Here is a 14,259-nt window from a genome sequence, read left to right as displayed (position 1 = left end):
AACCTCGTCCTGGGCCCCCCTGCAGGAGCTTTTCCGAGAAAGGAGACATGGGCCCCAACATGGTGTAGCCTGCCCAGGCGGGAAGGGCTGAGAGGGAAGCATGAGAAGCCGCGAATGCTAAGCAGCTTTCAACACCTGATCTCTGTCCGGGTGTGAGGTCCAGGTGTGAGGAGGGGAGGGGCTCAGACGAGGGGTCCGGTCCCGAGGCCAAGGTGGGAGGAGGGGTGGGCTCAGACTAGGGGTCCAGTCTGGAGGCCAAGGTGGGAGGAGGGGAGGGACTCAGACCAGGGGTCCTGTCCGAGGCCAAGGTGGGAGGAGGGGAGGGGCTCAGATGCTTTGCGCAAACACGACGGAGATGGCTTCCCGGCTTCTTTCTAACGTCTTCTTGCAGCGCTGGCTCCAGCCTCCCGCGACCTGATCCGGTGTTTTCTGCTCGGCTACTGCTGACGCTTCAGGATGCCCGGATCCTATTGGACGCCGGATGCAGGTGCAGCCCTACAGGCGGATGGTCTCAGTCCTCCTCCAATTTTATTGACCAGTAAGAGCTTCAAGGAGAACAACATGATTTAAGTTGAGTTTTTAAAAATATTTGGTTGGTCTTGGATCCCATGACCCTACACAGGCGCTTCTGTAAATCCAAGTTCTGCAGGTTGGAGACTCCTGCGGTAAAATGGGACCATTTCGCATCTCTCCGTGAGTGAATGGCCACTAAAAGTACAGCAAAAAAGATGGTAACTTGACATATTTAGGGAATTTTTATTGGGAAAACATTGGGAGTATTTTTAATAAATGGTGTTTTGAGAACGGCTTTTGTGGCACTGTCCTGAGTTTGGGAGAGGGTAGTGGTTCCTTTGGGATGTTAGGAGGATCAGAGTAGTCAAGTCAATTCCCTGAGGGCACACAGCCTGTGCACGCCCTCTTTGTCTCAATCCAAATCCTCCCTGCAGAGCCAGGGAGGAAGCAACAGCTTCCTGGGAGATTCTGGGAGGTCACAGCGCATAGGGAGTAGGTAATGTCCAGCGGAAAGGTGGGGAAACAGTGCTGTGATGTGACAGCGGATGTGCGGCGTTCTGGTGTGCGGAAGGTGGGCTCAGCACTTGATTGTTGGTCTAGGATTGTTTTAAGTACTGGATTTGGCTTGCAGGTTCTGGGGCAGGATAGGAAGAAGGTTAGAGAGCTCACGACCCAGGAACCTAAAGTTCTTTGTGAAGAACATTTTATGAACAGTTTTCTGAGCCTGGAAGAACTTAGAAATTCTGTCCAATCGTCTCATGTTAAGGCTGGAAAACAAACATCTGAGGAGGCGAACGCACCTGCTGGAGCGCACGTAGCAGGTGGCGCCCTGGGACTGCAGCCTTGTCTTCCATCCATGCAGGAGACTCATCCTGTGTCTTCTGGAGACCTGGTTCCCTCTGCCAGCCTGGTGTGAACAGGCTGCTCTGGTCACATCACTCCTCACCGACCCTGGCCAGCCTTTCCGGGTCCAGAGGTCAGGACCAGGGATGTGGTTGTGAAGCAGGGAGAATTCTCAACAGAGAAGGACCATCCTGTGTTTGGAACAGGAGGGTAGATGCTTTGGCAGAGAACAAAGTGCTTGATCAGACAGTATTCTTTGTTTACCGACTCCACTGTAGCAAAAGTGAAAGAAAATTCATGAGATCATTTGAGAACAAAGGGTACAGACACAGTGGTTCAGGCAGCAGATTTCCAACCCAGCCTATGCATATAAGCTGGACACAAGGCTCTTTTTCCTCAGCCTCCTGCTTCTGGTCCCTTGACTGCAGACATGGCATCTGGTGCTTCCTGCCTCTGTATGAGTTGGGGCTTGATGGTGGGGTTGGGGAGAGATGGGGCGGGAGGGGGCTCAGGAGTGCAGGAGGGATGGAGCTGGGAGGAGCTGGGAAGCCATCTTGCAGGGATGCACCAGGCACCGATATCTACGGAGGTGAAGGAAGATTCTGGAAATAGAAGAGGTTCACTTGACTCCTGGGTTCTCTTCTGTGTCAGATCTGACAGGCTGCTTAGGGGAGGGTGGTGGGAGGTATGAGTGGGCCTTGTGCTCAACGGGGCTGCCAAGACTTGAAACCATGCAAGCCCTTTGACTCTTATTGTGTTTAGGGGTCCTGGGCTCTTAAACTTCCTTCTCCTCCCAGAAGAGCAGTTCACAAGACTCATTTATCCCCAGCTGTTAAAGACCTGATACATTATCTTGTAAAGAGTATGTGCACCGTGAAGAGAGCTAGGATAAGAGCTTGGCACGGAGGGGCCCCAGTCCAGTGAAGAAATGTCTGTGGCATCCAGACTGGGAAGATGAGTTTGAGTGGAGCAGGAGGGAGGGCCTCCCAGGCTTGCTGATAATGACACAGGGTAAGCTTGCCCAGTTTTAGATTATTCAAGTAGGACTCAGACCTGGCCTCTACCTCCTGTGAGTGAGGCCCTAGTCTAATTACAGGAGGAGATCGTATTCTACAACAGGCATATATAAAAACACAGGAAATACAGATGACCAAGGCACATAACACACTGAGTTATTATTATAAGGCCATGGGACATTTAAAAAATGAAACAATTGTACAGAGAATAGGCATCCTAGCCAGGGTTTCCTTGTAAGGTAGTCCTGGAGGGCAGGGCTGGGAGTAACCCCTGAGGCCACCAAGTCTTGGGAATTCTCTTGGGAGTTGTTTTTAGAGTCTGGTATATATCTTTGGATGCTTTGTAATTGTATTTAGTTCTGACCTTTGACAAACTACATGGATAGGAGGGAGGCAAGTAATGTGGGAAACCATCAATGACGCTGGGATGAAGAAGAGGTATGGCTGTAAAGGAATATGATTGATTTTCTTGGGTTCTAAGCTGGAAATTCCAAAGAAGAAGTTCCAAGACAGGGAGGGCCACAGCTTGTTGTGAAGGAGCTGGAGGGCCAGCCGGGTGGGTCAGAGAGGGGACAAGTGGTGCAAAGGCTGCAGGCATTCCAGTCACCTTGATGCCGGGTCGCTTGGCTTTCATTGTCCAGGTGGAGGTCTGTTCTGAGGAATGGGCATAAATGACCCTCACTGCTAACTTGGACAACAGAGTGAAGAAGATCACTGAATATGTCTGGGCTCAGACCAACGTTCCTGTGCAGGACCAGGTCCTTCTGCTGGGACCCAAGACTCTCAAGCCCCAGAGAAAGCTGTCATCTTATGGCATCGACAGGCAGACGACCATCCACCTCACTCTAAAGGTGGTGAAGCCCAGTGACGAGTAGCTGTCCCTGTTTCTGGTGGAGATTGGTGATGAGGGGCAGAGGCACCTCCTCCAGGTGCGAAGGTCCAGTTCGGTGGCCCAGGGGAGACAGATGATTGAGAGCAAGATGGCTGTAGTGCCTGCCTGAGAAACAGACTGTGGTTTGCAATGGCAAGAAGCTGGAAGACGGGAAGACCATGGGGGAGTATGGCATCAAAAGGGGCGGTTTAGGGGTGCCTGGGTGGCTCAGTCGGTTAAGCGTCTGACTTCAGCTCAGGTCATGATCTCGCGGTCCGTGGGTTCGAGCCCCGTGTCGGGCTCTGTGCTGACAGCTCGGAGCCTGAAGCCTGTTTCGGATTCTGTGTCTCCCTCTTTCTCTGACCCTCCCCTGTTCATGCTTTCTCTCTGTCTCAAAAATAAATAAAAATGTTAAAAAAAATTTAAAAAAGGGGGGGCAGTTCACTCCTCATGACGACCTACTGTATCTGGTGGGGGTGGGGTGGGGTGACTGCATCATGGGTGGGTGATCCAGGAGCAGAAGACCTACTGCTAGCCCTTACTCACCACCCACATCCTCTGATGATTTCCCCAAATTAATGGGAAAGATAGAGAAGATGTGGGGTTAAGTGGGGAGGAAGGGCTGCAGAAAAACTCTGCTTTCTAATTCCCATCTTCCTGGATCTCACATAATTGATTAGGTGGCAAGATTGTGCATGTGACTCCAGCAGAACATAAATCTTTAAGGCACTGTAGAGACAGCATCAAAGCCAGCTTGCAATTGAATCTTTCCCTGGCCCCCTCCGATTTATAGAGACACTGCTGTTTCCTCTTTTGTCCAGCAAGTTAGTGTAAGTTTTAGATTGGGATCCATGTTCTACTAATTTCTGTGTTTCCATCGATATGTTTCATCTGTAATATCACACCATATGCTGAACCAAACTGAATTTCTACTTACAGAGAACACTGAAATGATTCATCATAAATGAAGTACTCTGATGTGATTACAGCCTTGTTAATAAAGAATTTAGAAATTCAAATTAAAGTATATCCCGTGTCCCTATTTAAAGCTGTTTGGTATGAAATGTCACCTGGCACTGTGTCCCTTCTTACTCTTTACGTTCGGTCACCAAACTGTTCTCATTTCTGGGGAAGATGGTGAGCATGGGAAAATATTTTCCCCAGGACCCAGAGGTTTTGTGTCTCCAGTGGGAGGTCCTTGGGGCAGGGGTTTCTGGAAGGTGTGGTCTGCCTCCATCACCGTCACCGGCCCTCTCCGGGGAGCGCGGGGCCCTTTCCTCCACCTCCTCCGCTCACCCACTCCCTGTCCCCCTGTCCCCCTGTCCCGCTGCTCGGTACACTTAGGGGTCCAATGCTCCTGGTGGGCATTAGGTTGGTCAACCGGGGATCCTGTTTTCGGACGGGGTCTCCTGCAGGTAGAGTCTACGATTTCCCGGTCAATTTGGGGGCCTCCCTGACGCCAGACAGCGTGGGGTCTTTTCATGGTGTGCCGTCCGAGTGGGAGCGGGTGGACGTGACCCGTCCGGTGATACCTGACCCTGGCAAGGGCGGTCACAGTGCCCCGAGGATGGGGAATGTCCTCCCCCAATCCTGCCTTCTCTCTGCCTCCGCCCGAAGGCCACTCTCCCCTGCCTGAACCGTGAAAACGGGGATGGAGGGACTGCCCCGAACACTCCCGGACCTCAGGGGCTCAGGATCGCCCCGCCCCGTCCGACCTTGGGCACTTGCAGGTTCGCACACGGAACCCGCAGACCGCCTTCCCGGTGGCCATCCCCACCCCCGGGCCCGCCCCCTCCCCAGACTCCCCAGGGCTTCCTCGCCGCCCCCTCACTTCCTCCTTCCCCAGCGTGGACACTAGCGGGTTGAGGGCCGGCTGGACCGCCCGGTAGGAGCAAAGCGAACCCGGTGGTAGAGGCGCGGGCGGCCTGCGGGTGGAGGGGGGCGGCGGGCGGAGCACACGCACCCACGAGGTTCCTGCCTGCGTGCGGTACGGGTGCGGGAAAGCGGGGAGGGGCGGGGAGGGGGACGAGGGAGGCGGGGAGGGGAGGGAGTGGGGAGGGGCGGGAAGGGGCGGGGGCGCCGCGGGGAGGGGCGCGGGGAGCTGGGGAGGTGCAGCGGGCGGGGCCGGCGGCCTCGTGTCACGCCTGCCCCCGCCCCTCCCCGCGTCCCGCACCGTCGCCGCCAGCTGGGGGCACGCGGGCACAGTCGCGCAAAGCGGCCGCACAGGGGCGCCACGCTCGCCGTGAAGCCCGCATCCAGCAGCGCCGGTGACACCTGAGGTCGCACGCGTGCGCCTGCAGGTGCAGGTCGCGCACCGGCGGTTGCACGAGCGTCCGGTAGCCCTCCGGGGTCGGGACGACGCGGGGGGGGGGGGGGCGACCCCGCAGGAGGAAGGGCTCCCGCGCTGTGGCTGCGCTGACAGGGGAGCCCCCGGGGTGTTGGGGGTGGGGCCTCCACGCGCGAGGTGACGCCGTGGCTGCACGAGGACATCCCGGCGCGCGGAGCCCGGTGGTGAGCGCCATAGTGTGGGAGGCGAGCCTTGGTGCCCTTTAGCTGGTGTGTTTGCCACCAGCTTCCTGGAAGAAAGAACCTCACTCACTGGACACACAGTCAGGGTCGGAAAGGTGACATTGTCCCAGGGTCATAGCTAGTGAGTGACCGTGTGGGACTTGTGGCCTGTCTCATTTCCCAGTCGCTGCTTTTCAGCTGCTTCCCTGGGTTACCCCGCTTCTGAAAGGGCTCCTAAGAGCCGGAGTGGAAATCCGACTTCCTCCCGACTGACAGTTCTCCAGGATCCCGTGGATCTGAACTCCCTCCCTTACGACCGTTTTCTAGGATCCTGTGGGTCTGATCTCCCTCTCGTACAACAGTTCTCTAGGGGGGTGTGGATCTGAACTCCCTCCCGTATGACAGTTCTTGAGGATAGTGTGGATCTGAACTCCCTCCGGTACGACAGTTCCCCAGGATCCTGTGGTTCTTCTCCTTTTTCACATTGATTGATTTGCGGATATTGAGCTAGCCTGCATTCCAGGAATAAATCCCACTTGGTCGTGGTGAATAATTCTTTTAATGTATTGTGGATCTGGTTGGCTAGTATCTTGTTGAGGATTTTTGCATCTGTGTTCATCAGGGAAATTGGTCTGTAGTTCTCCTTTTTTAGTGGGGTCTTTATCTGGTTTTGTAACCAAGGTAATGCTGGCTTCATAGAAAGAGTTTGGAAGTTTTCCTTCTATTTCTATTTTTTGTAACAGTTTCAAGACACTAGGTGTTAATTCTTCTTTAAATGTTTGGTAGAATTCCCCTGGAAAGCCATCCAGCCCTGGAGTCTTGTTTTTCTGGAAGATTTTTGATTGCTAATTTGATTCCTTTACTGGTTATGGGTCTGTTCAAGTTTTCTATTTCCTCCTGTTTCGGTTTTGGTAGTTTATATGTTTACAGGAATTTGTCCATTTCTTCCAGATTGCCCAGTTTATTGGTGTATAATTCTCGTAATATTCTCTTATTATTGTTTGTATTTCCACTGTGTTGGTTGTGATCTCTCCTGTTTCATTTCTGATTTTATTTGTATGGCCCCTTTCCTTTTTCTTTTTGATCAAACTTACTAGGGGTTAGAATAGTTCTCCAGATATTTGAAGACAAATCCCCCCTCCCCCCACCACCGCCCCAGTCTCCCTCTCCTTCTTGGAAAATCTGTAGTGCCTAAGAATAAGTGCAATACCCCAGACTTGGTATAGGTAGATTAGACTTATTTATCACCATTTATCACCTTCTTTCTTTCAGGGGCTCTGCTTCTGTTAATACAGCCATTAACTGCTGACTCCTGAGTGCTAATCTGTGGTGAATCTCTCTTCTGGGCTCCAATGTTCATGCCCCTCCTGCTTCTATCTGGTGTGATTATCGTGCTTTACCAGTCTTTAAACCACAAGCCATGTGTCAGGATCACAACACCAAGCTAGAAGTCGGGAGACCCGGGTCCCACCAGACATAATAGCCTTTGGCCCATTTGACTGGCTGATGTGGAGAAGTCACACATTTCTCTTTGCCTGCCTCAGGGTTTTCATGTAGCTAGATGACCTCTGGGGCTCCTGGCTTATCCCCCTGGCTCTGACTGCAAGAAGTACTTTTCAAACAAATGAAAAGGGGACATAGAAGCCTTTCAATCCTGAAAAGTGGTGCTGAATCACATTTCCCAATGGTGCAGAAACCACAGCGGTTGAGGTGATGGCTAAAAGGTGCACATAAATCTTTCTTTGGCATGTTTCCTGACAGGTATTGTTATATAGGTAACTCACTGCAAGCTTCATATTGACTGTTCCTAATTTAAAAATCATAATCCCCTGATTTTTTAGTTTTTCACGAAAAGAACCCCCCCCCCCCGCCCCCAACAGAACATCATGTTTTTATCCTCATTAGGCAGAACAGGTATTCGTGTGATTAAGAACGAGGGTTGGTGTGTCAGACTGCCTGAGCTTCCGTCCAGGCTCTGCCATTTCCTAGCCCAGCAGTCTAATGTGTCTGTGGCCCAGTGTCCTCACTTGAGAGTAGAATTGGTGAAGCAGGTTAAACATGTAAAGCTCCTGGAACAGTGCGTGGCACAGAATAGGTGTTTGGTAAATGCTCACTCTTACAGACCCTATTTCCTAAGTCGGGAAGGTGTTCAGAGAGGTCTGCACCAGGTAGTGGGGAGAACTGCTATGTGAGTTTATGTCTCTGGGCTTCATTCTCCTGCCGGTTAGGCAACAGTCCTAACTGTAGACTAAGATAGGAGGGTGGCTGAGGTTAAATCACTGGCCCAAGGTCACACTGTTGGTAAATACTTACCAGGATTTCAACCCAAAATCCCACCAATTCTGAGAACCTTGGTGTTTTTTTTTTTTTTTTTTAATTTATTTAAACAAGCCAGGCTCTCATTTACTAGAGGCTGTGGCAGATAAAAGTGCACACGAATCCTGATCCTGATCTCAAGATAATTTTGTAGTGCTGGGGTCATATTGGAGATGTGTTCAGGTGGCAGATCACATTCAGGCTTATGGCCCAATGGTGCTAGAGGTGTTGTTCTAAAAAGTCAAATTTTTCTTAAACATCTTTTAAATGTTTACTTTTGAGAGAGAGACCAGGGAGGGGGAATTTAGTGGGGGAGGGGCAAAGAGAGAGGGAGACACAGAATCTGAAGCAGGCTCCAGGCTCTGTGCTGACGGCTCAGAACCTGATGTGGAGTCGAACTCACAAACCACAAGATCATGACCTGAACCAAAGTCGGATGGTCAACTGACTGAGCCACCCAGGCACCCCTAATATTCCAGTTTTTTAAAAAAAAAATTGTAATGTTTATTGTGCTCTCTTGCAGCCACCTTACTTAGTATCATGCTTATGGGAGTCGTCCACACTATGTAAGTCATTCCTCTTACTGCTGGTTATTCCACTGTATGGAAATCCTGCTTTTATAAAATCTGCTTTCCTATTGGAGGACTTTGGGAGAGTTTCCAGTTCTTGGCCGTTAGACTAGTTGCTGCTATATTTTGATTGATTTAGGAAGTAAGGATTAGCTGACGGATGAGAAGGTGGTGAGGGCTTGTCCTGCTCAATGAAGCTCTCAACCGTAGGAAGGTGGTGAAGGGTTGTGTGCAGTTGTGGGGTGAAGAAGAATATGGATATATGCCTGCTTTTCTGGATCATCATGGAGAAATCAGCAGGCAGACAGTGATGTGCAGAGAAGCATTTACTTTTGCTATTACTGTTACTATATTTATTGGAGCATGGAGCATCCAAAGAAGCAAAACTGCCCTCATCCCTGTCCCTCCTGTCACACCTACTAGAACCACATTCTTGATCCATGCAATTTGCATGGATTCCCCCTTCCCTTTGTGAAATTTAATAAGGGAAAACCTCACTAAGGTGGAGTGAGGCTGAGGCTGGCAGGGGACACTCCCATGCTGTACCGCTTGATGCTAATTATCGGAAGAATTACCAATCATGGACTCCAATAGGAGGATTACTTGACAGGAGGGAATCATCATTACAGGGAAACGTGTGTGGTGGGGTATATGCGGGATAAGCGGTAAGAAAGAGGGTCATTTGTGTGTGTGTGCGTGTGTGTGTGTTGGAAAGGAACACTCAGTTTTGAGAAAATTAGGAGAAAATATTAAGTAATTGGTATTTTGAAATATTTCTTTGAGCATTTACATATGTAAAGATAAGAGAGTTTTGGCAATAAGAAAAGGAAAGATTGCAAGACTGTCATTTAGAATAAATGGATTTAGGGCAACATTTTTGACTTTTTTTCTCTTCCCCTTTAAATGGACTTTTTTTTTTTTTTTTTTTTTTTTTTTAGAGCAGGGCTAAGTTCACAGCAAAATTGAGCAGAAAGTACAAAGACTTCACATATACCTCCTGCCCCCATACGCATTGCCTTCACGCATGATCAATACTACACCAGACCGTACGTTTGTTACCACTGATGGACCTGCACATCATAATCTCCAAAGTCCACAGTGCGCAGCGGGGCTCACTTTGTGTCCATTCCGTGGGTTTGTCATAATCTGCCAAGTCCACGGTGCACTGCGGGGCTCACTTTGTGTCCATTCCGTGGGTTTTGACAAAGGTGTAATGACTTGTAGCTACCACTATAGCATCATACAGATGAGTTTCACTGCCCTACACATCCTCTGTCTGCCTCTTCATCCCTCCCTCCTCCAGTCCCTGCCACCACTGATCTTTTTCTTTCTCTTTTTTAAAAAAAGAGTTATTCCTCATAATGAGGTGGTAAGTATGCCCTGCTGAACCCCTGTGGTCTTCCAGGACCCCTCCAGAGACAAAGCAACCCTTTCTTCTTTTCTAACATTTGATGAAAGTTGATTGAGCCTCTGGAGGCACCCTCCCCCCCCCCCCCCCCCCCGCGCCCCCCCCACAACCAGGTCCTTCTGGTTATCTTGTCTCTTGCCTCAACCAACCTTAAAATTCCCGTGTGAGTCTTTTATTATGTAAATTACTGTGCTTTTACTTTTCTGCCATTATTCTGGTTTAACTCTCTTATGAATTTAATTGGTGACCACTTTAATGATTGTGTGATCTCTCTGCAAATGTAGGATGGAGTACAGAGCCAGAGACTAATTTTGGCTACGGTTGACATCAAGGTTGATGTTCCTCCAAGAGGAAACCAAATGTTAATTTGCAGTCAAATTGCATGCAGACATGGGGTCATCAGAGTGATGGGGACAGTGCTGAGGGAGAGGAATCCAAAATAGAATCTGGTATTAATGGGACACCTGCAGAATCAGGGTAATGAGACTCCAGTCTCAGCTTGTCTTAACTTGGTCCGTTGGTGACCTCATCTGTTAAGGGAACAGAATTTCCCTCCCTTGTCCATCTGAAGGAGTGGCTGAGGATAAATTAGATATTTGGATTGCCTTTCTCAAAAAGCACTATTGATGTTTAACAATTGGCCGTCCTTGTAGACACAAGTCACGATAGAAGGGAGTTATTTGCAGTTCTGGGCAACAGGCAGCAGGACAGAGTGGCCGGTTTGCTGTGGGACCAGCTCCCGCGCCCGCTGCTCTCAGTGCCCCCTCCTGCACCCCGCCCCCTCGTGCCGGTGTCCTGAGCTTCTGTCAGGTCGCTGCGCCCCGCCTGCTCGCAGCCCACCCGGTGTCACGCATGAGAAATTGCACGGGCGGCGGTGGCCCAGGGTGATACTCAGGGCCGTGGCCAGGCCCGGGACCCAAGCCCTAGGCTCCTGGTGGGAGCTGGCAGAGGCGCCCCCTCCTTTCTCGGTGGGGTTCGCCGAGGGAGGATCTGGAGGTGCATAGGATTGAGCAGGATCCGCTCCTGCGGATTTTCCGTGGTCTCCGTTTCCGTTTCCGGGTACCTGCTCACCAGCAGGGGTCACCGTTTCCGGGGGCTTGCTGGCTGTCAGAGTCACCGTTTCTGGGATCTGCTTCCCGTCGGGGGGTCACCGTGTCCAGGGACCTGCTGGCCGTCAGGGGTCACCGTTTCTGAGGACCAGCTTGCTGTCAAGCACACACGGGGGGCGCAGGTAGGGTGTCTGGGAATCGGGCCTGTGCCCCCCTGTCCTTTCAGATGTGTTGCAGCCTCCGCAGGAGCTCGGGTGACCCCAGAGCAGGGACCTGGTCCCTGGCGCTGGGTCCCCCGGATTATGTGGGAGCAGACGTGCAGCTGGGGCGCCGGCGGGGCAGGGGGTGGGTGGGGTGGGGACCCTTTTACAGTTTCCTCCTCCAACTTGCGCTGTTTCCTACGGTTTCGCGCCCCCTCCCTAGTGGCTCACGGATCACCTGCTCTGCCTCATGGGTGAGGTTAGGGAGGGGTCCAGGCATTGGGGATGGAACTTTCTCTGACTTTCTTCAGGGTGTGTCCTTAGGGCCAGAGGTGGTGGAGTGCCGATTAGAAATTTAGCCAAGAAGGGGCAGTTTGGTCACACGCAGAGGAAGGGCATGTGGTGGTGGCCCACCCACCTGTGGGCACCTGACGGCTCAGCTCAAGAGAGGCAGGAAGTGCTGAGCTGTGGGTTTGGTGGCCTCCTGCAAAGTCAGAGGTTGGGAGGCCACCGCCTGGTCCCTGGCCCGGGCCTGGGCTGCCCTTGCCTCCTTGTGCACCAGCTACAACGTTCAGTAAACTGCTTCAGGGGAAGAAGAAAGTTCGTTTTAAACTTGTGGCTACCGGAAGCCAGCATTTCTCCCTAGGGGCGAATGACCCCACAGGCTGTCTGTGGGACTTGGGTTAAAGCTACTGTTTACAGATACTTGTACTTCAGCGTTCTGACTCCTGACCCCTCAGGAGCACGCCAATTCCTGCCCAAGTGTCGGGACTTGGGGACCCTGTGCCAGCGTGTGGCCCAGACACAACAGTGTCTTCTCCAGTGTTGGAGGGCGGGTCTGGGTTCTGAAATCCTGTAGCAACTGTCCCTTGAGCTAAGGTCTAGCAAAGGGGTTTCAGAAAGTGAGCTGGGTTTTACCCACAGAATTCCTGGTTTAGTGGGTCTGCGGCAGCACCCGAGGGGTTAAAATTCTATGTTCCTGGGCGATGCTGTTGCTGCTGGTGCACACTGCATTTTGAGAACCACTGTCAGGTACCATGAAAGGCCAGCAGGGTTGTGCTATAGCCCCCGGACTGCAGATTCACACCCCGTTAAGATAAACTGTGCTCAGGCTGCAGAACAGTGGGGTCTGTCACCTGCTCCCTGAGGGGGGGGGGGCTCAGGGAGGGGCTAGCAAATGAGGGGAGGCAGGTCTGTCCCCAGGAGGCATCCTATTCTTTTTACATTTATTTTTAATTTTTAAATTTTGGTTTCCAGTGTAGTTACCATACAGTGTAATGTTAGCGTCAGGTGTAAATATACTGATCCATCACATACACACAACAACCAGTGCTCATCACAACAGATGCCCTCCTTAATGCCCATCAATCACCCCACCCCCCTCCCACCACCCCTCCAGCAGGCCTCAGTCTGTTCTCTCTAGAGTTTAGATTTGTTTCTTGGTTTTCCTCTTTCCCCACTCCCCGTGTGTGATTTGTATCTCAAATTCCACATACAAGCGAAATGATATGGTATCTCTCTTTCTCTGCCTGACTTATATCCCGTAGCATAAAACCCTCCATTTCCACCCGTGTTGCTGCAAATGAGACAATTTCATTCTTCTTGATTGCTGAGTAATACTCCATTGTATATATCTACCATGTATTTACCTGTTCATCCGTTGTTGGACACTGGGCTGTTTCTAGTGTTTGGCTACTGTTGATAGCCTGCTATAAACATTATGGTGCATGTGTCGTCTCAAATTAGTATTTTCATATAATTTGCTCTGCCCATTTTAAATTGGATTGTTTTTTGGGTGTTCAGTTTTGTAAGTTTTTTATGTATTTTGGAATCGCTCTATCAGATATGTCATTTGTGATGAGGGAGCTAAGGCAAGCTGACACCCTGGACAACCCCCGCCCCCGCCCCCCCCCCCCCCCCCCCCTGCAAGTGGGATGTGTGGCATTCCTCAGGCTCTCCTGGCTGCCCAGGAACAAAGGGGAAAACAAATGGTAACTAGAGATTGCAGTCCTGCAGGATGTGAGTCTCCATCAGTTTACAAATGTCTTAGTAAATTACAAGAAAAGGCAATCTTATCCATTGTCTAATCTCCAGAAACCTATAGACTCCGTTTCCTGGAGCCCCAACATCACCCTCTCCTCCACAGTGATGTGGGAACAAAGGCAGAAGGAAATGGCAGGTAGAACTAAGTTTCCTTATAACCTGCAGCCCATTGGCAGATACTTGAGACTGGCAGAGTAAACCATCCCTCCAGGAACCCTGTACTGTCTTAATGCTAATACTTTGCTAGAGAGAAAAACCACCCTACCTTGACAATAGCTAGGCCTCCGGTGTCCTGTGAGTCTGCTTCGGCTTATGAAAGTCTCACTGGAAACTTCCCCTAGACTTTACTGCCTATGGGTCCCATCCCCATGCTTTAATAAAACCACCTTTTTGCACCAAAGACATCTTAAAAATTCTTTCTTGGCCATCAGCTCCAAAACCCTGAACCCCACCATTACCCCCACACTACATCATTTGCAAATATCTTCTCTCATTCTGTCAGTTGCCTTTTAGTTTTGCTGATTGTTTCCTTCGCTGTGCAGAAGCTTTTTATTTTGATGAGGTCCCAATAGTTCATTTTTACTTTTATTTCCCTTGCCTCCAGAGACGTGTTGAGTAAGAAGTTGCTGAGGCTGAGGTCAAAGAGGTTTTTGCCTGCTTTCTCCTCAAGGATTTTGATGGCTTCCTGTCTTACACTGAGGCGCTTCATCCATTTTGAGTTTATTTTTGTGTCTGGTGTAAGAAAGTGGTCCAGGTTTATTCTTCTATATGTCGCTGTCCAGTTTCCCCAGTACTATTTGCTGAAGAGAGTGTCTTTATTCCATTGGATAGTCTTTCCTGCTTTGTCAAAGATTAGTGGGTCATACGTTTGTGGGTCCATTTCTGGGCTCTCTGTTCTGTCCCATTGATCTGAGTGTCTGTTT

The 14,259-nt window shown here is 50.7% G+C and overlaps 2 protein-coding genes across 2 annotated transcripts in view; one reads left to right on the top strand and one right to left on the bottom strand.

Annotated features, from left to right (window-relative positions):
• Nucleotides 1-1,012: 1,012 nt before the first annotated feature.
• UBD (ubiquitin D) lies at nucleotides 1,013-5,101 on the top strand. The gene is given in 6 exon segments (XM_040457131.1): nucleotides 1,013-1,084; nucleotides 1,757-1,796; nucleotides 3,006-3,367; nucleotides 3,369-3,450; nucleotides 4,659-4,768; nucleotides 5,090-5,101. Coding segments are annotated over 6 exon segments (678 nt in total).
• The window catches only part of LOC121018397 (olfactory receptor 10C1), a 30,847-nt gene continuing 21,685 nt past the window's right edge, over nucleotides 5,098-14,259 (bottom strand). The window contains 2 exon segments of the mRNA XM_040457130.1: nucleotides 5,098-5,168; nucleotides 5,417-5,658. Of these exon segments, the coding sequence (XP_040313064.1) occupies nucleotides 5,098-5,168; nucleotides 5,417-5,658 (313 nt within the window).

The sequence above is a fragment of the Herpailurus yagouaroundi genome, unplaced genomic scaffold (genome assembly GCF_014898765.1).
Source record: "Herpailurus yagouaroundi ecotype Mexico unplaced genomic scaffold, PumYag 219, whole genome shotgun sequence".
NCBI classification, from domain to species: Eukaryota; Metazoa; Chordata; class Mammalia; order Carnivora; family Felidae; genus Herpailurus; species Herpailurus yagouaroundi.
The sequence above is the reverse complement of the archived record's forward strand: the minus strand, read 5'-3'. Positions and strand labels throughout refer to the sequence as shown.